The following is a 25,966-nucleotide window of genomic DNA, read 5'->3' as shown; positions in this document are numbered from 1 at the left end:
TGTTTTGGGGTGAAGAAAACCACTATTTAACAAAGGAGGAAATGTAGACATAAATAAGGGATAGTACTCAGACATTGTGATGGTCTTGTTCCAGAAAGCGATCTTGGAGCTACGATTAATGACACTTTGAAGTCACGGAGCTCACACGCTAGAGAGAGTGAGTGAGTTTGGTTTTACGCCGCTTTTAGCAATATTCCGGCAATATCACGGCGGGGAACACCACAAATGGGCTTCACACATTGTGCTCATGTCGGGAATCGAAACCGGGCCTTCGGCGTGACGTCACACGCCAGAAACGCTATGACTTCTGGATCAGCATTGGGGTCTGAAGAGGTGTGACATTTTACAAATCCGGGTGTCTTATTGGGATCTTGCTTCTTAGATTATGCAGGGTATTATAATTTTTCTCCATTATGTTAATTTGATAATTACCCTGACTCATTCGCCACCATAGATTGGTTTCGTAAGCGACAGCTCCATTTTCATGTGCTGATTACCTTTCCGATGCTAGTATATGACATCTGATCACAAAGACAAATGAGCTGAATTTGTAACATGAATGTATTGTGTAGATTTTCTCTAGAGGGGTTTCTAAATCGTAAAAACTTGTCCCAAATCCATTTTGCTTATGTTTAAACTTAAACCCCACTTCTCTTATGACTAATTTAGTGACGAATGTTTCTCGCCCATGAGAGATTTCCATTTGAAGGGTTATTACAAACGACGTCCCATTCGGATTGGGCATAGAACGAAGCTGTCGTAGCGATATGTCCAGGATATATTATAAGGTCGTTCTCGCGGGGGACATGGGGTGATGTACCCTCTATATTAGTTTACGTTCCCTAAACTTTATCTTACCTAATTATATTACGGGCATGTCTCATGCAAGCATGCTTTGGTCCGAATTAGAAAGAATAATACATTTATCTACTAGCTTCATACTTCACATTCGTCGAAACATAGCAGAGGACAGAAAGGAAACTTTAATTATTCCCCCTAGATAAATTTCATTTGGAAACTATTGTAAAATACTGAGAATGGCGCCTTATTTAATTAATCCGAGATACAAACTTGCGGTTGGTATGTTGCAAATGTAATGCCAACAGTTCGGCAATTCGAGCGAGGAACATAAGCAATGTACCTAACATGCGGGGTACATTAAAAATACTAAAAAATGGGACTGAGCCAATCACAATCTCTCATTCATGTGAGGTAAGATAAATCGTAATGGAATGGAGCCCCCTGTCGATCCCTAGACTTCAGTTACAAGCTCCCTGTGGACCCCTAGACTTCAATTACACACTCCCATTCGCTGTCTATTGTACGTGTAGCTGAATTGTATCATTGGAACGTTTCTTTTAAAACCACTAAACGCTGAGATATCAGGTATATCATGCTACACAGAGAGCCCTGGGAATATTTTAAGTTCTTGTCATTGGTCAACGTCGTTCTCAAGGTCATACTCTCTCGATCAAGTTTGCTGACACCACAGATAAAAAGACCTCTGTGTAGGTCGCGAGGAAAGTAATTCACTGCAACAATTTTGCAGTCTTTGGGGAAATTGTTTTTTGTTTTAAATAACTGGGTCTATCTCATCAATAAAAAAGGATTACAAACTAACCATGACTGAATTATGGCACTGTGATCTTCAACCAATGAGTCGTGAAGGCGATTCGTGAAGTAGCTGCTCCCGTTGCTGTGATGTGGGTCAATATCAAGTGAAATAATGTTCAAAGCGGCGTAAAACCCTCCTCACTCACTCACCCAATCTAGGTTAATAGCCATCGTGTAAAGAGGAGTGACTACGGTATGTCCACAGTGGAACTCATACGGCCGTTCATTGTAGATGTGACCCCTACGGCTGTGACGGAGAGCGGGACACATCACTCGCGCTGCACACTCCCAACGCCATCACAACAAAAACATCCCGCAGCGCTACAGCTACTATCGTTCTGGGACAAGTCAAGGTTAGTTTGTGTGTTTTAGTATCGATATGCCTAAAATGTGTTGGGGTCAACTGTAGTTTATGATTGTACCATGTCATGTTACCCCCATTGGATTCAAGGAGAGAAGAGGTCCCCATATCCAATCCTTGTCGATAAATGAGTATCGGGTGGTCAGTCTCTTGTCGACAATTGTGTATCGGGTGGTCAGACTTATACCGACAAATGAGTACCGGGTGGTCCGACTCAGGTCGACAAATGAGTGCCGGGTGGTCAGACTCAGGTAGACAATTGAGAACCTGGTGGTCAGACTCAGGTCGACAAATGAGTATCGTGTGGTCATACTGTGATCGACAAATGAGTATCGGGTGGTCAGACTCTTGTCGACAAATGAACACTGGGTGGTCAGACACAGGTCGACAAATGAGTACCGGGTGGTCAGACTCAGGTAAACAAATGAGTACCGGGTGGTCATACCGTGATCGACAAATGAGTACCGAGTGGTCATGCCGTGATCGACAAATGAGTACCGGGTGGTCAGACTCAGGTAAACAAATGAGTACCGGGTGTTCATACCGTGATCGACAAATGAGTACCGGGTGGTCAGACTGTGATCGACAAATGAGTACCGGGTGGTCAGACTCAGGTAAACAAACGAGTACTGGGTGGTCATACCGTGATCGACAAATGAGTACCGGGTGGTCAGTCTCAGGTAAACAAATGAGTACCGGGTGTTCATACCGCGATCGACAAATGAGTACCGGGTGTTCATACCGTGATCGACAAATGAGTACCGGGTGGTCAGACTCAGGTAAACAAATGAGTACCGGGTGTTCATACCGTGATCGACAAATGAGTACCGGGTGGTCAGACTCATGTAAACAAATGAGTATCGGGTGTTCATACCGTGATCGACAAATGAGTACCGGGTGGTCAGACTCAGGTAAACAAATGAGTACCGGGTGGTCATACCGTGATTGACAAATAAGTACCGGGTGGTCATAACGTGATCGACACATGAGTACCGAGTGGTCATACCGTGATCGACAAATGAGTACCGGGTGTTCATACCGTGATCGACAAATGAGTACCGGGTGGTCAGACTCAGGTAAACAAATGAGTACCGGGTGGTCATACCGTGATCGACAGATGAGTACCGCGTGGTCAGACTCAGGTAAACAAATGAGTACCGGGTGTTCATACCGTGATCGACAAATGAGTACCGGGTGGTCAGACTCAGGTAAACAAATGAGTACCAAGTGGTCATACCGTGATTGACAAATGAGTACCGGGTGGTCATACCGTGATGTGGCTACTGTATGGCACTGTTAACGGACTGCCGGTTGTCGTGGACCACTTCTAACCCGGGTCGGAAGGGATCGGGGGGGGGGGGGATCAACCAATTCGATTGATTTCTCCGACATAAACCATGTGATGGTTGATATATAATTCCTCTGAAATTTTGCATAATGTCCTATCGTTTTACAGTAAACTATGGTTATAACAAACTCAATGGGACCAATAGTTTTAGTTCGTTATAGCCGAAGTTCGTCATGCGCATATATACAGCAAAAATACAACAAATTGACGGGACTAACGAAACACAGTTCGTTTTATCCGTCATTTCGTTTTAGGCGTGTTCGTTATAAACGGGATTTACTGTACTTAAAACTGCCTGTTCAGAAAAGGCCAGTTTAGTCACGGAATCAACTGTAGGAATAATCGCACGACGTCTTGATTATGGTTTAATTATGAATGAAACATTCATTTGATTAAGTCATGTCCCTTTCTGTTTCAGCTCTTGGGATCAAAATGGACCTAAACAACCTCACCATCACCATCGGCGAACACAACTTCTCAAGCAGCAACAAGGGCATGGACGTCTTCTCCGTGTTGGGACCAATCAACACAGCCTGGATCGCCCTCTCCAACCTCGTGCTCACAGTGGTGCTGTTGTCGTCTGCTCACCTCCGCACTCAGCTCAGAATAAAACTCATTGTCTGCATCTCCATCTGCGATATGACCAACGGTGTTCTTGTCAACGCCTTCTTCTCACACTCTGCCATCAACAAAACCTGGGATCTTGGATGTCCTTTCCATTTCCTCTTGCAGTTACTCGGCGTGTTCGCAGATGTCTTTCTCACCTCATGGTACCTCGTGCTCCTCAATGCTACATATTTTGTTGCACTGATGGGATTTTCCTTTCGAAAGTTATCTCCCCTTGGTGACAAGGTCGTCCATGCAGTGTTGCTACCCCTGCCGGTGCTCCTGTTCTGTGTAGTCGCTTTACCAATGATATTCACCCATTTAAGAGATGTCAAACCGTCAAACAGCGTCTTTTGTCCACTGTTTTTGGAAAATGAGTATGAGGTCGCTATGTGTTTCGTCTGTTTCTTCATCCCGGCGATATCTTTGGTTATCTTCTCCGCATTTTTCATCATCTTCCGGAAATCAAGAACGTGTTCTCGCGAGACCCTGGCCCGCAATGCCCTGTCTGAGACAACAATGGTGGAACGACCAATGTATTTTGTCATCCCAACTGTTGCTATGGTGATCATGATGATACCAGAACAGTTAGTGAACGTTTTGTTTTTCACCAACTCAATTCACCCCCGTAAAGGGCTTGGCTGGATGTTCATGCTGTTCGCCACCATGGAAGCGACAAGAGGAGGCTTTCTTCCTGTTATGTGGCTGCTCTTCCCTGACATCCGTCAAGCCGTTAAAGACAAGCTCAACTGTAGACAGCGGTTCAATGTCGCAGCAGCGATGACAGTGACAAACATTGGATACAGAGATCTGCAAAACCAGTAGCCCTTGTGAGCAGAAATTAATTGTTCTTACTTCTCGTCGCAACATTCTCACATAGTCCTTAGTATAAGACATATGGGTCGCACGTTGATATCAATTTTGACAAACAGTAGTCAGTTTGTATAAGTGGCATTTAGACGTTGTTGCGGAGACGAAGACATCTTGACCGTGTTGAGTTCGTTGATGCTGGTCAGTATCACCTTTCCATGCATGGTCCACTAGTCTTTAAGAGGCATTTAGAAGTTGTATGATAAAACGAAGCTGTAGTATGCCTACCTTAATAACAGAACTGGGCCTTGTTCCTCAAAGCGATCTTAGCGCTACGATGATCGTAAGCCCATGTTAAAGTATGGGAGTAACGATCCCCTTAGGTCTGATAACCGGATCGGAAGAGGCGTTTGTTCTTGAACATCACGCTAGCAACAGACTGAAAAAGGACATAACGTGCGACCTCGAATAATGGTGTTAAATTTTAAGAAAGACTCTGTCGGGATCAGAATCAAATTTCTTGAGATAAAGGATGATTGCTTTCTTGGAAATGTGGAGTGAGTTTTCCACGTGTTTTGGTCATGAAAGTGGAAGAAACGGAACGATTGATGCAGACAAAACATGAAACAGCCAACTTGCTACCTTTCCTGTACGGGTAGTGCGGACACTTTGCCCACACACTGATGTTGAATGTTTAGACAAGGGAAAAAGCTCGTCTCTGAAGCGACTGGCAATCAAACTGTGGGAATCCCAGTGTTTTCCCTCTTCGAGCGCTATGCCCTCGGTCTATTTCAAGCATTTCAGCCAACTTGCTACCTTTTCCACACGGATAGTACGAACACTTTGTCCATAAAAATGATGTTGAAAGTTGAGATAGGGGTAACAGTGCGTCACTGAAGCGACGTACAATCACACAGTGAAACTAGGAGTATTTTGCCTCTTCGAGCTCTTCCCCACAATATTGTATGCCGCATTTTTCACCAGTTCAGTTCGTTCATCTGTGCATATGACGCGAGTTTCGAGAAGCCATGGTTAAAACGTACTTGTCACGCCGAGTATATACGCGTTGACTGTATATATGTCGTATGTCGTATAAGTTGTAGTTAGTTTTTAAGTATGTGTAAATGTTCTAAATGTACTAAAAGCAATCACGATAAGTAAATATATCCCCACGCTAATTCTCCATGATGTTCAAAAACCTATATGTTTGTTTGAACTGTCGCCAAATAAATTAGAGTGGCGGAGATTTTGGTTTCTCATTAAACGACGTTTAAATTCTATAATGGATCGTTCATATCCTATTCGTCTTTTGGTTTGTTTGTTTGTTGTTAAATGCCGCACGCAGCCATATTCCAGCTATTTGACGGTGGTCTGTAAATAATCGAGTCTGGACAAGAAAATCCAGTGATTTACATCATGTGCATCGTTCTACGCAATTGGGATACAATGACATGCATTAACCAAGTCAGCGAACTCGAACCCGGATCTTCACGCGTACGTCTTTTGGTCCAGATATCCCAATTATTCCATGAATCAACAAACTGCTTACTATTTGGGGGAATGTAAATTGTCCTAAAAGGATTCCATATATCAATATCCGTTGAAACGTCGAGAAGCTTTATAACTATAAAGAACTTTAATCGTGTTTTCATTCTGATATATGGTCTCGGTGGCCAAGTTGCTTAAAGCCTATCGGCATAGGTTCAAATTCCTCTGATTATTTTTCTGGACTTGAAGTGGTTAACGTCTACGATCTACATCACTTCTGGCTTTCTACCGGGATATAACCGAAATACTCCTACATTAAGCTGACACACCGTGACATAACCGAAATACTCCAACATCAAACCGACACACCGTGATATAACCGAAATACTCCTACATTAAGCTGACACACAGTGATATAACCGAAATACTCCTACATCAAACCGACACACCGTGATATAACCGAAATACTCCTACATTAAGCTGACACACAGTGATATAACCGAAATACTCCTACATCAAACCGACACACCGTGATACGCCCAAATCAAGCTGACACACCCTGACATTACCGAAATTCTCACACATCAAACCGACACATCGTGACATAACCGAAATACGCCCACATCAATATATCCCACATATAATGCCTCTTTAAGTAGGAAGCCGATCAGGCAAACCAGTGATTGATAGAGTGAACATCGACCGTATTCCGTGTTACGTTGATACATCTACCGAATCATGTAACACAGGTGCACGCGGGGCCCAGTCCTCTGTGGCGCCGCAACTCTCTCAGGGTTGCGTCCCTTTGTCTGGCGAGTGATGATCTTATATTTCTCATCAGCATAACAGGACTCGTAGGTTTTATTATTACCCACGTGGTGAAGATACAGGTGGTAAGATACTAAATCCGTACGTCACACGTGTGCCGTACAAGGTTGACCTTGTGTTATTCGTTTTGATTGGATAACCGTGACCTCTGTCACACCGGGACTACTTTTTTCATTCATAAAAAAATCGCGAGACGTCATTCATTTTGCGATTACAAGGCAGAACTGAAGAAATTCATGAGAATGAGAGATATTTACAAACACTGTATTAAACCAAACAAGATAGTCACACGCATCAAATTCGGTTTGCATTCTATATAAGTTATGCATAGAGCTTCTACAGACATATAATCGAGCTAGATCTATAAATCGATTTACAATGTACGACTGCCGATCGAGCGCGTCCCTTGAGCGTGACGCACCCGTCCACTTTCGCAACTTTCAGATTGATTTAACGTAAAAGGATAAGCATGGTGAAATGAAGTCTGTTTAAACTATCTGGACAGATATCGAGACTTACTTGGGATGATCCGGTTGTGCCATCGGTGTCCCCTTTGAAGCGTATTTTGTGGCGCTAACATTTCGGGAGGTGTTGTTCATGAATGAACGAACACGACAGCACGACCAGATCACTTAAAGTTCACAGTTCCGATACAAATCATTCGAAAACTCCGTGGAAGTGTGCCTGACTTCTGATTTGTGGCCCCAAACATCCCAAATGTGAACCCAAATGTAAAACGCTGTGAGTGGATCGCGGTTGTCTTTTCTTATTCCGGTGGCGACCTTGCCCTTCGATCGTTCGAAGCTGTCATTGACATGAAGGCAGATTTGAGTTTGTTGATTTTCACGTCTTCAGTAAAGGGTGGTACAGTTAACATGAATGTCTTTGGCGAACAGTCTGATTTCCCTCTTCCAAAATGGTACGGACATGATATAAATTCAGCTGATAGATCAAGGAAACCGAACCATTTTGATTGCACAGACGGGACTACACGGCAGTGCGAGCGACTGTTGATCCGATATTCAAAGCGCGGCGCTAATGTGACATCTCAAATTTTCTTATCGGTGTCCTGCGTACTAACAACATTGCGCTTGAATTAACATAAGTTGAAGACTTTCTTCCAAAAACATCTTGAGGGTCGGTGCTGGTTTGTTTGCAAACAGAACAGCAGGCGCATGTTGTTAATGCGTATGCATAAACATGTCAACAATGCTCATATTTGGTCATATATCAATATTCATGCGCAACCAGATTTTGCAACCGGTTTCAGTTTGGTCTGTCAACGAACGAAAGTTGTTATGTATTTACACTTTAATATATATTTAACGTGGGTAATAAATAAAATACCACACTCATTCTCGTTAGATACCATTTTTACGAAACTCGTGAACTTTCTATGGTATCTGACCTCGCTTTCGCTCGGTCAGATACCATAGAAAGTCCACTCGTTTCGTAAAAATGGTATCTGACGAGAATGAGTGTAGTATTCTCTATTTATTACCCACGTGGTGAAGATACAGGTGGTAAGATACTAAATCCGTACGTCACACGTGTGTCGTACAAGGTTGACCTTGTTTTATTCGTTTTGATTGGATAACCGTGACCTCTGTCACACCGGGACTACTTTTTTCATTCATAAAAAATCGCGAGACAAGGCAGAACTGAAGAAATTCATGAGAACGAGAGATATTTACAAACACTGTATTAAACCAAACAAGATAGTCACACGCATCAAATTCGGTTTGCATTCAATATAAGTTATGCATAGAGCTCCTACAGACGTATAATCGAGCTAGATCTATAAATCGATTTACAATGTACGACTGCCGATCGAGCGCGTCCCTTGAGCGTGACGCACCCGACCATTTTCGCAACTTTCAGTTTGATTTAACGTAAAAGGATAAGCGTGGTGAAATGAAGTCTGTTTAAACTATCTGGACAGATATCTAGACTTACTTGGGATGATCCGGTTGTGCCATCGGTGTCCCCTTTGAAGCGTATTTTGTGGCGCTGTTTCGGTAGGTGTTGTTCATGAATGAACGAACACGACAGCACGACCAGATCACTTAAAGTTCACAGTTCCGATAAAAATCATTCGAAAACTCCGTGGAAGTGTGCCTGACTTCTGATTTTGTGGCCCCAAACATCCCAAATGTGAACAGTAACATTCCCTATCTCTAGCGTAAAACGCTGTGAGTGGATCGCGGTTGTCTTTTCTTATTCCGGTGGCGACCTTGCCCTTCGATCGTTCGAAGCTGTCACTGACATGCAAGCAGACTTGAGTTTGTTGATTTTCACGTCTTCAGTAAAGGGTGGTACAGTTAACATGAATGTCTTTGGCGAACAGTCTGAAATCCCTCTTCCAAAATGGTACGAACATGATATAAATTCAGCTGATAGATCAAGGAAACCGAACCATTTTGATTGCACAGACAGGACCCCGGCAGTGTGACCGACTGTTGGTCCGATATTCAAAGCGCGGCGCTAATGTGACATTTCAAATTTTCTTATCGGTGTCCTGCGTACTTACAACATGGCGCTTGAATTACCAAAAGTTGAAGACTTTCTTCCAAAAGGATCTTGAGCGTCGGTGCTGGTTTGTTTGCAAACAGAACAGCAGGCGCATGTTGTTAATGCGTATGCATAAACATGTCAACAATGCCCATATTTGGTCATATATCAATATTCATGCGCAACCAGATTTTGCAACCGGTTTCAGTTTGGTCTGTCAACGAACGAAAGTTGTTATGTATTTACACTTAAATATATATTTAACGTGGGTAATAAATAAAATACCACACTCATTCTCGTTAGATACCATTTTTACGAAACTCGTGAACTTTCTATGGTATCTGACCTCGCTTTCGCTCGGTCAGATACCATAGAAAGTCCACTCGTTTCGTAAAAATGGTATCTAACGAGAATGAGTGTAGTATTCTCTATCTACTTGAGTTGTGATGTAAACTTCCAGGACCTGCATCACATCCGGCTTCCCCCCACATCAAGCTGAAATTCCTTTCAAAGATAGCGTTAAACCTTACCCACTCACTCATACCTGATACATACAGTGTCATCACATATTCAGGGACCACAAGGGATCGCTTTGAAGCCTGGCGTCTGCAGTTGCCTTTCATGACGTCACATACTAACCTCAGTGTCACGGGCTTTACGATCTACTATTAAAGTACAATCGTTATTGCACTGGCCTTTGTCATGCCCTGATATTCTATATAAAGAACAAGAGTCACTTCTTTGAGAGGCATTAAGAGTGAGTGAGTGAGTTTGGTTTAATGCCGCTTTTAACAGTATTCCAGTTATATCGCGGCGTGTCAGCTTAATGTGGGAGGAAAGCCCGAAGTGATGCAGGTCTCAGACGGGATTCGAACCCACAATCATAGGTTTCTGGCGTGCCCAAGGGACGCAACTCTGCACAGCGAATCGCGGCGCCTTAGACGACTGGGCCACCCGTGCCCCCTAGAGAGGCATTAAGAAGTTGGAGTACTAAGTAAGGATAAGATATATGGATGAACAACTTCTTTATTATAATTAGGAGCGACATGTCGGTGTAGGTTCTAATCGGTTCAGGGCGGTCGGGTAGCCCAGTGGATAAAGCGTTCGCTCGTCACGCCGAAGACCCGGGTTCGATTCCCGTGTTACAATGTGTGAAGCCCATTTCTGGTGTCCCCCGCCGTGATATTGCTGGAATATTGCTAAAAGCGGCGTAAAACCTCACTCACTCACTCACTCACTCTAATCGGTTCATCATATGACCTTTGGAAACAATACAAGGAAACAAAGATATTCATTCATGACTGTTTATGTATGTTAGGAGCGTAAGTATCCATCGAAGGTTGACCCCATAGCGTCTGATGTAGGACGTCAGTTGTTGATGGATCTGCGTCACTGTATCAAAACAAATTAAAAGATTACAGCAGAACGATAATGACACTGGCACATCTCAAAACAAAACAAAACAAACTGGAGGAGTCGATGTGAGAATTCTAACATCATTGCGGACAATAGGTCTGATATCATTTGATAAGTCTCTCGTGAGTTGACTGAAGGTTGTTTGGGTGAGTGAGTGAGTGAGTATGGTTTAACGCCGCTTTTAGCAATATTCCAGCAATATCACGGCGGGGGACACCAGAAATGGAATTCACACATTGTACCCATGTCGGAAATCGAACCCGGCTCTTCGGCGTGACGAGCGAACGCTTTAACCACTAGGCTACCCGACCGCCCCGAAGGTTGTTTGGAGTTGGCGACGTTAAAGTCGCCTGTACTGTGTGTGTTCCTCATCTCCAGCCCCTGCTCAAAAGGAGATCCGATAGGTTATCATGTCCTTCTGTGTATAACTCCTGTGGTAGAAGGGATGTAACTCTGGGAATATTTTCGGTTTTACCTTCTGGTCGTCCTCGATTACCCAGTGTAAATTTATCTATCAATTCTATAGTGACACCCAAACGAAACGATACCAAGAAAGAAATGCACGAGCTACACAAGTATAAAAAATCAGCTAACGCCACACGCGCCGAATTGTGTCCAGGAAATTCATGCGTATGGAGGAGCCGTGTCACGGTCTGGGGACTTGACAACAAGGTTGGTAGTCACTGGAAGCGACATTACTACACGGAGGTATCGAGATGAAGTTGTGCAGTCCGTCCTGCGCAGGACTTCCCCAACAACATCAACATTCATGTTCTGCTATGACGTGCATGTTCTCCTAACATGAACCCCATCGAACCAAATGTGGGGTCATCTGGACAGGCAAAACAGAAGACGACGAGTCCCCCCTTTCAACCGTCAGGACAAGGACTGATCTCATTCTTAAGAATGGCAACGGATTCCCACTGACGTCATCCGGCGCTTGATGTCATCGATGCGGCGACGTGTTGTGGCGTGAATTGATGCACGAGGTGGACATACTCGCCATTAATCCAGTGTTTATTGACTTTGTAGACACTTCTCATACTGTCGCACAGGTCTTGTCAGTGACAATGTGGATCATCTCATTGACCCCCATGTGTTTTGGGGTCACTCAAACAGTTTCTGTTGTTTTGGAGTGTAATACGTTTTTCACAACATGCCCAAACCCCACTCCAATTGGTATATATTTTTTGAACGTGCCACATAGTTTGGTTATTCTTCAGGAGTTTCTCGGAGTGTTGGCACAGTTTCATTTGGACGTCGATTTATTATGAGAAACACCCAGGGCACATCGCAACTACAGTTTGAATCGAATCGAGTGACACGACGCTAAATAAAACCATGCAATCACATTGCACCAACGAGCGAGAAAAAGACGATAAGATATATCAGGTAGTCTTATTTGGATGGAGTGACCAATCCACTTTGACCTCAAGAGGCAACACTTACAAGATTAAACTAGCGAACCATTATCGTACCATTTTCCAACAGACAACTTATGAGTTGTTTCTCAACCAAGGTAGTGTTTGTGGTGTTTATTTCTCCCATCCCTACTGAAGTAAAAAACATCCAAATTGCGAATTTTTCACCTATTTCAAAAGCATATATAGACCGCCTCCGTGGTCTAGTGGTAGAGCGTCCGCCCGGAGAGCGGAAGGTCCGAGGTTCGATCCCCGGCCGCGTCATACCATAAGACGTTAAAAATGGTACTTGTTGTTACCCTGTCTGGCGCTCGGCATTAAGGGGTCGGCTCGGAGTCAGTATACTGTGTCTGAGTGGAGTATTCATGTTAAAAAACTGCGGCATGGTATCACCATCAAACATGGGTGAATACTTTTTTGCCCTGAAATATTGATATCCACATGGCTTTGGAGTGAGTATGCGTTTACGCCGCTTTTACAAATATTCCAGCAATATCACGGCTGGGGACACCAGAAATGGGCTTCACACATTGTACCAAGGCCGGGAATCAAACCCGGGTCTTCGGCGTGACCAGCGAACACTTTAACCACTCGGCTACCCGACCGCCCCACATGGCTTTGGACATGACAAACTCGGAACAAACATGCATAGCTTTCGCCCCTTATGTATATACGGGAGAGTGAGTGAGTTGAACGTCGCACTGTCAATGTTACTGATAGACAATACTTACACGTGGCCTCACATCGTCCAGTGCCTGATCACTGCAATCATCAATGCGCCGACCATTAACCACAGGTGTACCATCTGTACCGTTGCCTCTGCGCTCATCATGCTGTCATCCGGCTGTAAATCGGTGGAAATGTAATAGAGACTTAGTGGCACCCTACGCCCAAAAGACATGGCAGCTATATTGGACAGAAAAGTATAAGCTAGTTGCTTATTATATCATCTTCCCGATGCAAGGGAGTTAACTGACTTTAAAAGTCCAGTTTCCACCCTTGCCGAACTAGGCTGGAATTACTTGGCTCGATCGTTGCGCCACCAGAGGCTATTATCAATTATGTCCCTTCTAAGCCTCTCCTATGGACCAATCAGATTCCTCCTCTCGTATCGCTTTGCTTCACACAAAATGGTGGCGCCCAGTCAGGACGATCTGATCGATAATCAAAATCTATATTGTGATAAAATGGGTCTTACATCGCGAAATGCATCAAATCACGTGATCACCTTGATTAAAAACATGAAAGGATTTGGAAAATATCTGCCGACAACGAATTGACGATGCACATGCTCTGCAAACCCTGCAATCGATCGAAATCTGCACGACAGTTTACGAACCGGACTTTGATTTCGGTGCGCGATTTTGATTGGACTATGCATAGACTCGTTAGTCCAGACAAAACGTAGTTCCATAATACCAGCCTAGTTCGGCAAGGGTGGAAACTGGACTTTTATAGTCAGTTAACTCCTTTGCCTCGGGAAGATGTTATTATATGGGCACCGACTTATACTTTGAGGTGCTAGATCACTAGGCTGGCTGAGGTACAGGATTGTTAAAAAAATCAGTATTTACTGGAACAATTGGATTTTTTTCAAAATTTCAGCCAATGACCATCTTGAGACATAGATTTACCTTTCACGCGTTCTCAATGCAAAGAAGCCCCAACATATGATTCCATAAAGAAATCCCCGTTATTTTTATCTATACATTGCGACCGTCAATGATCCTGTTACGATGAATTCATCATGCAATGACGTGGTCCAGCTCGGGATATAGTGTAGACATTACCTTCATTTGATATCTCCCATCGTCTCCCATCTGAAAAGCAAAACATTCTCTATGAGTCGTGTTTAGTATAGAACTATGTTTAGTATAGAGTCCCAACCAATGAGGCGATGGGCCTAAAAGTAGGGAGATGGGTATGTTTGTCGAATATGCACACCAGCTAACTTTTGACTGGGTGAGGTGAAACGGTGTTTAACGTTGCGTTCAAGATTATCACTCTTATACAGCGACCTGCATGCACGTGTGTGTGTGTGTTTGTGTGTGGCTGCTTGTGCTTGTTCGGTGAAGTGGGGTCACGGAGTTTAACGTCGCGTCCAAGATTATCGCTCTTATACAGCGACGTGCAAAGACGTGTGTGTGCTTGTGTGGCCGCTTGTACTAGTCCGGACTGATGCCGATTTATAGTGCTAGCTCACTGAGATACAATGCCGCAGTTTAACATTAATGCCCCTCTCAGACCAAGGGGCGTAAATCTGCGCATCGAATTGCGTTACCATCACACTGCCTAACGCCCACCCTTAGAATAAAAAGTCACTTCTAATTTAATGTTACATGAGATGAACGATGAGAACATACCCACACTCTCCCTTAAAATACTTTCAGAAAAGTTCGCGCATTCGTTCCCTCCGGGGGAAATTCCCTGTACAGTTCATGAGAATATAAATTTATATATTTGTTAATAATTGTGATTTAAAAGAGAAGAATAATTGAATATAAAAGGCATCTACCCACACAGTGCATCAAGTAAGTATAAGAAATTAATTAAACGCGCCTAATTTCCCTGCGCAAGGTTTTGTCCCTTGGGCGTGTCAGGAACCTATGGTGGTGGGTTCGAATCTCGGTTCACATTGATTATGTTTTAGGTTTGTCAGCACCATACCTGTACTCGTTGGTTACATCAGAGCGGTCTAAGACCTGCGTCACTTCGGTCTTTCCCTAAACACTAAACTGACACGCGAAACTCTCTGCCAAGAGCAGAGTCGATTGTACAGTTCCGACCATATCGTGAGCATGCGTCTATAATCACCATCAAACAGGGATGTTACCAGCCGTTTGCGGAATGGTGAGCGTATCCTGGCCACCTGCACCCGTCACAAACACATGCAAAGTCAAGTCAATTGTTCTGAATAAACAAGGGTAAAAAAATATGGCACAAATGAAAATACGGAATTGCATCGGACATCATTTTTGTCACTGATGCATCAAATTTGGAAATGTCCTCCACATGTCTAACATGTTTGGAAAGCTTTACTGAGACCTTGAATGTTGTAACCTTGATCAAACAACGTTTCAGCAAGAGTCGTATAACGTTCTTTGAAATTTTCATAGACAGGGCATGCTCGATTGTACCTCAAAAGCTGTGGAATGTAGACACCAAGGGCTGGAGCTGCTGGAATATTGCTCGACATAAACGGAAAATGGACCATTGGAAAATTGAAGTAATTCCTCTTGCCATACAGTCATGTGGAGAATATTTTGTTCTGAATCTTTATGCATAATCATATCTAAATAAACTGACGTCCAAAAGAAAATTTACCAACGTGCGTGTAAGGGTATAAAACGATAGCAACGGCAAGTCAGACATCCACAGTGATAAAAAAAACACAAAAGAAATGCCACAACTCACAGTCGAACAACGTGAACGAGCCTTGGGTATGGCACAGATGGGAGCCACCCACGCCCATATTGCACGAACATTCGGTTGCTCCCGTGTTGCCGTTACCAACTTGATGAAACGTTACAGACAGACAGGGTGGACCGCTGACAGGCCAAGAACAGGCAGACCCAGGGTGACCACGCCCCATGATGACCGGTACTTGCCTACCTTGCACCTCCGAAATCGCTTCCTGACAGTGACGTCATCGGCGACAAATGCCTTAGGTCACAGGGTTAGTCGACAGACAGTGGCCAGGAGACTCAGGGCTCATGGAATCAGGGCTTTTAGATCATACAAAGGACAGCTATTGACAGCGGAACATCGTCGTCTGCGATTGAGATGGGCCCGGACTGTACGACGTTGACAACGACGTGACTGGCAGAGGGTTGTCTTCACTGACGAAAGTCGATTCTGTATGTTTAGGGCTGATGGAAGACAACGTGTTTACCGCCAAAGGGGTGAACGAACGGCGGTGTGTTGCGTGCAGGAGGTCGTACCATATGGTGGAGGGAGTATCATGGTGTGGGGAGGGATCTGTGGGCAGGAGAGGACACCGCTGGTCATCGTTGGCGGATACTTGACAGCTTAGCGTTACATGGATAACATTCTTCGTCCAGTTGTCCTACCATTTCTCAAACAGCTGCCACGTGGTGTCATTTATCAGCATGACAACGCTAGAGCCAATACAGCCAGAATTGTCACTTACTTCCTCGGAGCCAACGACGTCAAAGTCCTGCCGTGGCCTGCACGCTCACCCGACATGTCCCCCATAGAGCACCCCTGTGACTTGATGGATCGTCGTGTTCGACAACGACCACACTCTCCAGCCAACCGGCAAGAACTGATCTTGACCCTCCAAGAAGAATGGCATCAAATCCTACGTGACCTCATCAGACGACTGACTTTTTCTGTGCGGCGAAGAGTTTTTGCCTGTATTGAGGCATTTGGTGGTCACACACGCTACTAATGACTTGTTATTGAACGTGAGCGATTGTTTATGTACTCTGCCTATTGTCCATGATTCTGAAAGCTCGAGTTTTGTACCACACCCAACTTTGGGGGGCTCTGACGTCATCCTCGGTCGCGGTATGATTGTCATTTTCAGTGTTGATTATGTTATTATATTGATCTTCTCAATACACTTTACATCATGCATGTATGTTTTGATGATTTTGAGCAAGAGTGATTTCAAACTCTGGTAAAGTTTCTTTTGGACGTCAGTTTATGATCACTAACGTAACTTTGTCACTATATGTTACAACAAATTGTATTCAGTAAATAGTACTGTGTGACTGCACCTTCAGAGACTTTTACTAACTGCACATTGCAACATGTACACAGTATGACTTGTCCGATCAAACGCATTAACACATATGATGACTTGTCCTATGAAACGCACTAAAACATATGATGACTTGTCCTGTGAAACGCATTAAAACATATGATGACTTGTCCTGTGAAACGCATTAGTTGGTATGTACAGCGTTTCAAAGTATAGCCTGTGTAGTCACAGAAAATAAGCTTAACTGCTAATGTGTAGATGACAAAGAAAGAATCTGGTCAGCTGTTTTCTTACCTTGAATTAGAGAAATGATCAATAGCCTCTTCTCCGTCGTGTGTCCGTGCGTCGTCTGTCCCCCGAACTGTGCATGAAGCACACACCACCCATAATAACCTGCCTGACATTAACCAACGTGCAGAGCCAAATGTGACGTGTCAAGTATAATTTCACGTGACATTTATATACTTTGTGTAACAATATACAATAATTTGGAATAATTATCTTCAACCATGTCAGTTTGCTGTGTCCTCCATGGCGACCTGGTTGAAGTTACCTAATAATTTGACGAAAACGTGGATACGAGTATACTCCCCTAACAGAAAGGAAATGCAGAACACATTGAGTGGAACGTAATGCTTTTCAGTTTATTTTAACGCTGGACAGGAAACAGACTAACATCCGGTGTAAACCTTCAACTGTTAAGTCACTCAGTTGAATTAGGAGATAAACCTGTTATGTTTGGAAATGCCAGGTCGTGTCACTGCAGATTCGATATCTCTTATTTTAATTTTACTTCAAATGTAAAAGTCAAATATCAGAATAGGAAGGTTTATCTATACACGATGGCATGAAAACTTGGCAAACAAAATACTCCATCAACTGATTAGATAAAGAATGAAATTTAGGGTAATTTAGGCTTTGCAAAGGGTATTTACCAGTGAACCCAATCGTCTAAGGCGCCGCACTTCGCAGAGCTGAGATGCGTCCTTTAGACGCACCAGAAACCTATGATCTTGGGTTTGAATCCCAGTTTACCTAAAGTATAGTCCTAGGTTTAATTTCGTTAGCACCATACCGGTGCTCGTGGGTTTCACCAAAGTGGTAAACATCGAAGACCAGCATCACTTCCAGTTTTACTCCCACATCAAGCTGACGTGCTGTGATATAAATGCAATGTTGTTTAAGTGGCGTTAAAAACCAAAAGCCCAAACATTATAGTTCTAGCTACGGGCAGCGGGTTAGTACTCAAGTAGCCAGATGACGATTTCTACCGAAACGATTGAAAAAATGAATTCAAACGCATAAATAACCATTTGAGGTTACTGTCATTTTAAAAGAACACATTTCTACCAATAACGTTTGTAAAAGATGTTTATTAGCAATAGTAGTGACAAACTTAAATAAATGCACCGATTATGCAGGATTGATTTGATTGCATGCAGCGAGCATGGTTAGAGTGAGGATAGAACAAGGATGGCGATTGAGATGAAACTGAAGATCCTGGCATGGCCAAGGGACGTAATTCTATAATACCGTAGTCAACTTGGCCCCAGTGTCACAGTCACACACACACACACACGTCGCTAAAGGTGCAATGCTCAAAAGCTTAGAAGCATGGCCACATGCTGATGTTGGGCTGCCAAAAGGTAATAAATCTTTCCATTTTTCTCGGGTATATTAATTTGAAATATTTCACCATCAGAGATCCTGTTTGATTTCTTTGGTTTTGCCGCATTTCATAAGCTGGATGAAGCCATAACGAAAATCTTTGCCTAGAAACCATACAACGGGGATCACGGCGCTCCGAGATACGTGGAGAAAATGTACTATTCGGCTTCCTAATATGTACATGTCACATTCTTCATCGCTGGAACAATTGCGATCCCCGTTCTTTAACTTAAAATACATCTGCAATGCGAAAACGGGGAAACTGAGCATGACTGTCAGTATGCTGACGAGCAGCACGTCAAACATGAACTCACGCCGCTCATCTTCCGGGTCACCGCGTGGCACGCGGTTGTCTCCCCTTGACGGAAACGTTTTCACGCACAAAGAGCCACAAAGAGAAACATTTCTCCTGTACAAGACAAGTACTACTGTCAGAAATGACGTCATGACTAAAAACAGACACATTAAAGGATAGGTAAGCAGTAGAAGAGCCACGTGGCGTTGTGGAGAAATTGTATACATACAGGGATGGCCTCTTAAAACGAGAGGCTCTACTATAACGCGGTATAACGGGATAAAGCCCAGACAAGTCATTGCCCACGGGAGGAGCATTAACGCCATTGCGATGTAGGGACGTTTGGAACGTTTGTCAAATAGGGTTGTGCAAACTGTGAATAGGATGACAATATTCAACACGCTGAGCGCTAGCCAGGTGAACGCCGGGTGGAAGCTCGAATCGAACAGTTCGGCAAATAACTTGAGTTCGCAGAAGTGAATCCATTTGTCTCTAATGTTGAACTCTGCCAAAAGAGGGAGCACCGCCACAGAATAAATGAGGTCAGCAAAGGTCAAGTTGAGAACCTGGATGTATTTGGGCGATGTTCGAAGCGATTTGTCACTGATGATGACACAGATGACGAGGAGGTTGATGATGGTGATGAAAAACGCGAGAACAATGTGTAGCGTCGTTTCGATTGGCTGGTCTCCCTCGAGAGTTTCAACATCGTCGTAGTAGAAGGTGTCGTTGTCAATGACGTCCTGGAAAGAGAAATAAAGTGGAGTTAGTGAGTGTTATTCTACCCTGCACTCAGAAACAATCAGATTAAATTCAACATAAGGTCATACTTCCAAAATATAATTATAGCAGTTTGCCATATTCAGCAATATCACGGCGGCCGAGTCAAGCAGACCAATGGTCGATAGCATGACCAAACATCCATGGTATTAGATTTGTTTGTTTGTTTGTTTTTGGTTTAACGCCACACTCAGCAATATTCCAGCTATATGGCGGCGGTCTGGAAATAATCGAGTTTGGACCAGACAATCTAGTAATTGACATCTTGAGCATCGATCTACGCAATTGTGATACGATGACATGTATCAACCAAGTCTGACCCGATCCCGTTTGTCGCCTCTCACGACAAGCATAGTCGCCTCTTACGACAAGCATTGGCTTCTGAAGACCTGTTCTAACCCGGATCTTCACGGGTACCATGGCATGAGAGTACGAAGACACATCTTTCAGGTCATACGTTATAAAGCCCCAATCCTGATAAGTCGACACAGCCCTGTGGGGACCAGATACCGATAAACCGATACCCAGGCGACTTGGGTGAGTGAGTGACTATGGCTTTACGCCGCTTTTAGCAATTTTCCAACAATATCACGGCGGGGGACACCATAAATGGGCTTCACACATTGTACCCATATCGGGAATCGAACCCGGGTCTTCTGCGTGACGAGCGAACGCTTTAATCACTAGGCTACCCGAACGCCCCTCCAGGCGACTGGATCAGGCGTGGTTGGTTGCTGCCATCACATCCCGATGGCGTGGGTGCTGCTCCTGCTATCAACCACTGGTTTGTCTGGATTATATTCAGACTGTCTTTGTATAGCTGGAACATTGCTGATTGTGGCGTGAAACAACGAAGAAACATCCTACAGGAATGGGGTCCTTGGGTTCGGACCAATGTCTGAATCCCCAATGAGGAATTAAAACAAATCAATGGCAATTATTGGCACTCAATCATGACAAGCAACGCCAATATGAAGGGAAATTGTGCGTAAAGCCTCCACAATATCGCTTTCCGAAACGCACGGGCCGGGCCGTAATACTCATTTGAAATGACATAATTAGATCTATATTCATACGAACCCTAGAGGAGTGATTCTCAAAATGAGTGGTATTTGATTCAAAGGTTACATACCACCATTACCCCATTGCACTTATTAAGAATTACTTGACGTGAGTTGGCTATTTTGGTGTTATTTGCATACTGTAAGAATCTCCAGCTCCCTTCAACAACCCTGGACTAGGACAACTGGGCGTGGATTTCGACAACAACATGTACATGGAAATAGAGGTCGATTTTCGTAAACCGTTTAGAATAATAATCTGAAATTATCTGAATCTGAAATTATGCCACAGCAGTTAAATACGGTGTTAACACAGTTATCTCCTTAACTGTGAGAATGATCGGAAATGCACAATGAGATTTAATGATTGCTGTCTTTGCAGACTGAATTCCATGCTTTAGAATTGATCCTGTGAGAGTTGGTTCGCCTAGGGTTCGATTCCTTGTATTTTCGTGGGCATAGGGCAATGCGTCTTATGATATTTTTTTAAGGTTATAAATGATATAACCATATCACATAGATCTGACAACAAGCATTTGTTTCAGTAAATTATTAATTATTAATCACAACATCTCGTACAAATTTCACTATTTTCTTCCAAATGACCTCTGCTAACAATGGAGAAAACATCGTCTTGGGTCACGAGATTCTGACAAGTTTGTCTTCCATAAACATTTTAACCTGACGTCTGAATGCAATGTATCACGTCCAGTACCTGTGTGCGTTGGAAAGGAGCGAGTCCTGCAATAATACTTTATTAACTTCCGTAACATTTGAAACCTGTGATATAGACTTCAACATGACTTCAATGGTTTGCCCGGATGTGCACAGTGCGCTCATCGGTTTCTACGTTTACAACTAAAAAATACCCCCAAACATATTGAAGTCAATTCTTATAAATAAATACGTAAAAAATACTACTACCAGAGAATGATATTTAATTAGTGTAATGAAAACTGTAGACAACGATATGAAGTGAATGACATCGTTCGGTCCAATATTGCAACACAAGTCACGTTCATTTATATATCAGCCAATCATTAAACAGTAGTCTTGTGGGGAAAAATAGCCATGTAGGGAATAGTAGCCATGTGGGAAATACTAGTCATGTGGGGAATAGTGGTCATGTGGGGAAAAGTAGCCATTTGGGAAATAGTAGTCATGTGGGGAATAGTAGCCATGTGGGGAAAAATGGCCATGTAGGGAATAGTAGTCATGTGGGGAATGGTAGCCAAGTTTGGAATAGTAGCCACGTGGGGAATAGTAGCCAAGTTTGGAATAGTAGCCATGTGGGCAATAGTAGCCAAGTTTGGAATAGTAGCCATGTGGGGAATAGTAGCCAAGTTTGGAATAGTAGCCATGTGGGGAATAGTAGCCAAGTTTGGAATAGTAGCCATGTGGGGAATAGTTGTCATTTGGGGAATAGTAGCTAAGTTTGAATAGTAGCCATGTGGGGAATAGTATCATGTAGGAAATTATAAAAAGGGAACCATAAGGCTATGCCTTGGCATTAGTATTTACTGTTATCTTCACGTTCTTAACAGTGGCAACAATCCGCTGGAATACTGACACGTGGTTAAATTTCCAAGGTTCAGATTTGTTTTTAGTGATACTGATTATTAAAATCTCAAAAAATAACGGTAGGTGAGAGTGATGTTATTTCATATTTAACACATGGTTGGTGATCATACAGCGAACTACCGTATGAAGGTAATGTTATTTGTTAAAATGGCGTCGACAGAACAACACAAAGTCTTTAATTTCCACTTCCTCTTTTTCACCGATTCAAGACTGCAGTTTAGTTTACTGTTAAACGATTCGCCAAACACACTCGGCTAAAATATGCAAATGTATCTCAAGTTTTTGTGTTTGTAGACTAATCATTTATATAAAGTTTGTAGTGAGGAACCCCAGACACACTTAAAAGTCGAGTTACCAATGCGGCCATTTGGTAGATTGCCAAATAATTATGGATCTTGGATAAAACGGACTCTGTAATTGACATAACTTAGTAATGAACAACTGTCCAACTACCAATAACGACTTTGACCAGACTTTTCCGCATACCGAACATATTAATGACAAAATAAGGTATTTATTCCTTCATTTAAGCAATTAAAACTAGCAGCAGGTCATATATTGTAGATCCCATTTACTCATAAACATGGGTGTGACCTTATCACAGAGTACAAGTGTGGGATAGGCAATTGAGATTATTAGCAGTGTGTATTTTTGCGAAAGATTTGCATGATACGCTTTCTATTCCTAATATATGGTATAAATTATACGGAAACATATGAGGGCAATACTCTCTTCACGATACAATGTCAAGCTTAACATACTCGTTGTTTCAGACATTTGTCTTTCACTAAGATAACTTAAGAAGTAGCGTATAAATACCTAAGTGAATTGCACTATTTATTATTTAGTGCCAAAGGACATGTTTGTTTACAGTACCACTTCCACATCGGGAAACTTAGATTAACTTTTGTCGAGCGTTATGGAAAGGCTTTTGAGCAAGTTGGCATATATAGAGTTTATACATCGATAACACTATCCAGTAAGTCATTAGCCAGTTATTCTTAGCAAACTCAGGGCTAAATGGGCATCTAAATACCAAAACTCAACGAAAGCAAAACACCTTGAACAAAAAGTAAACAAACCTCAACGCAAAGCCTAAACGTACCACCAAAACAAACTAACGGACAGGGCTATAACTAGACGCCACACTGGTCACACAAACCTAAACAGCCATAAGCTCAAAATTAAAAAGAATCGTACAGGCCACTGCCTTCACTGTCATTAACATTAACCAAGTTATTGTCCAGTGTAAACACTACAACATACACCGCAACAAACTCTTAAGTGAAATAGGCACAAACTTCACCACGATCCAGCAAGTCCTCACTAATGTCTCCAACTATTACCACCTGGGCAATTATCTAATAAAAACCAAATTAAATGCCCTACCCATAAAAAACAAACAAGGGAAAGCAACTAAAAAATCACACTGCCACATAAATTCCATCAGCCAGTTTTCAGGCCCCTATTCCAAAACAACCCCTTTACTCTTGGGTAATCACTTATTTCACTTTACGCCCGGCATGGGAAATATTTTGGGGCATACATTTGCAAATTTACATTTTTTAAAAATAATTCCTTCACATGTTTCTATCTAGGTTTATAAGCACCATACCCGTGCTCGTGGATTTCACCGTAGTGGTAACTGGAATACTGTTAATAGCAGCGTTACACCCAACTCGCTCACTCACTCATATGGATCTAGGTATGCTCCGAGTGTGAAATCGGCAACACCGGAGGCGCTCGTTAAATCTCCAACATCATCATCATCATTAGACACTGACCTGATTAAAGGAGTTGAGGTTGACGCCGAGGTAGTCGTCGTAGTAGTTCGTGAAGAGGTTGTTGGCGTCGTCCATCTGGTAGATGATGAGAATAAGGTTAATACCAATACTAGCGACAAGGAAGGTGATAATGATGGCGATTTTAAGATGATGATGCTGATGACTAGACGATGAGGATAAAATCATGCCTAATGATGATGATGACTAGATGATGATGATAACATCATGCATAATGATGTTGTTGATGATGATGATGATGATGATGATGATATTGATTACGACGATGATGGTGGTGATGATGGCGATGGATGCTCTTTACGACACAATCAATGCTATTTCAGTCTCTGATATATGTCCCCCATCACACTATAAGAGTGACCTACAGTCACGCATCTCCACCTTTATTCAGACATTAGTTCCTGTTCACATGTTGTCAGCGAGAAACTTCTTCTACTCACAAGAATTCTTCAGATTTGAAGAAATCTTTACTTAACGAAGTGTTTTTACATTCCTCTAAAATAGTAATCAATATTTGATTGTTAACATGCCCGTCGTTCAAGCTCTGGATTTAACTATGCTATGTGATGTTCGAAGCGTTTGATTAACCCACGCAGAATGTCGAACAGTATCTGACTTTAATCATATGTCGTAATGCACTTGTTTCGAATCGATAATGAAATATGCCCTAACCATCCACATTGTACAGTAATCATTATGATTACAAGCGTTCCATTTGGTTTCGTACCGATATTTAATCAAAATCAAGGAAAATAAAGACACACTCACCACATGCGCTGATCCCTTCTTGTCATCTGACCACGATATCTATGCCTCGCCGATGAACTATACATTGCAAAGTTTTTCGTTCAGCTTGAAATATCATTTGCGAACATTCGGAATATTTCGCCAACGCATTTGGAGAGTGCTTTTGTGTAATTATATCCTCGGCTGGAGAGCGCTGACATATTATTGCCATCAACTCAGCTCTGATTGTTGTTTTGCTTTAAAGTAGAAGTGAAACAGTCATCGGTAATAATGGATGTATTTAGCGGATAATGCTTATGAATAACAAACAATTCTTAGCCGTAATGTTGACAGCTACAATAAAGGCTGTTCATTGCTTGCATGAGTAAATGATTTTTATGGAATGATTTTAAACACGAAGACTCTAAAAAATTATAATAGCTTCTTAACATGACCATTAACTCATAATATAGTTTATGATTTTGTGAATTTGCAGAGTCGTGTGTCGGCATTAAGGACATACCGACCTAACACCTTACCTTCCCAATCACCCACCCCACACCTCAACTTCCTAGTCTCCCATACCTACTCCACATCCCGACTTCCTAATCTCCAAAACCACCCCAAACCTCACCTTCCCAATGTCCTATACCCACCCCACACCTCACCTTCCCAATCACCCACCCTACACCTCGACCTCCCAATCTCCCATATCCACCCGACACCTCACCTTCCCAATCTCCCATACCCACAACACACCTCACCTTTCCAATCACCCACCCCACCTTCCCACCCCACACTTCGACTTCCCAATCTCCCATACCCAGCCCACACCTCACCTTCCCAATCTCCCATACCCACCCCACACCTTATCTTCCCAATCACCCACAACTCATCTTCCCAATCTCCCATATCCACCCACAC

The 25,966-nt window shown here is 42.9% G+C and overlaps 2 protein-coding genes and 1 long non-coding RNA gene across 3 annotated transcripts; 1 reads left to right on the top strand and 2 right to left on the bottom strand.

Annotated features, from left to right (window-relative positions):
- Nucleotides 1-1,905: 1,905 nt before the first annotated feature.
- Nucleotides 1,906-5,807, top strand: LOC139467317 (uncharacterized). Its single transcript, XM_071248925.1, has 2 exons — nt 1,906-1,967; nt 3,742-5,807. The coding sequence occupies exon 2, from the start codon at nt 3,756-3,758 to the stop codon at nt 4,752-4,754; it is 999 nt and encodes a 332-aa protein (XP_071105026.1). The 5' UTR covers nt 1,906-1,967; nt 3,742-3,755; the 3' UTR covers nt 4,755-5,807.
- Nucleotides 5,808-10,856: 5,049 nt separating this feature from the next.
- LOC139467306 (uncharacterized) lies at nt 10,857-17,530 on the bottom strand. Its single transcript, XR_011653650.1, has 4 exons — nt 17,424-17,530; nt 14,194-14,223; nt 13,135-13,247; nt 10,857-10,958 (listed from the first exon to the last, which is right to left on the bottom strand). It is a non-coding gene; the product is annotated as an uncharacterized lncRNA (long non-coding RNA).
- Nucleotides 17,531-18,482: 952 nt separating this feature from the next.
- Nucleotides 18,483-25,234, bottom strand: LOC139467290 (orexin receptor type 2-like). The gene is made up of 3 exons (XM_071248924.1): nt 25,085-25,234; nt 24,299-24,373; nt 18,483-19,835 (listed from the first exon to the last, which is right to left on the bottom strand). The coding sequence occupies exons 2-3, from the start codon at nt 24,371-24,373 to the stop codon at nt 18,828-18,830; spliced, it is 1,083 nt and encodes a 360-aa protein (XP_071105025.1). The 5' UTR covers nt 25,085-25,234; the 3' UTR covers nt 18,483-18,827.
- Nucleotides 25,235-25,966: the final 732 nt, after the last annotated feature.

This window comes from Haliotis cracherodii, unplaced genomic scaffold (assembly GCF_022045235.1).
Source record: "Haliotis cracherodii isolate W230 unplaced genomic scaffold, xgHalCrac1.p SCAF_1, whole genome shotgun sequence".
NCBI classification, from domain to species: Eukaryota; Metazoa; Mollusca; class Gastropoda; order Lepetellida; family Haliotidae; genus Haliotis; species Haliotis cracherodii.
The sequence above is the reverse complement of the archived record's forward strand: the minus strand, read 5'-3'. Positions and strand labels throughout refer to the sequence as shown.

Excerpts from the sequence above, each read along its gene's own strand:
- LOC139467290 (XM_071248924.1), bottom strand. The coding sequence starts at position 24,373 with ATGGACGACGCCAACAACCTCTTCACGAACTACTACGACGACTACCTC. Across the intron at positions 19,836-24,298 it reads ACCTCAACTCCTTTAATCAG|GACGTCATTGACAACGACAC; the intron begins GTCAGTGTCTAA and ends TTCTCTTTCCAG.
- LOC139467317 (XM_071248925.1), top strand. The coding sequence starts at position 3,756 with ATGGACCTAAACAACCTCACCATCACCATCGGCGAACACAACTTCTCA.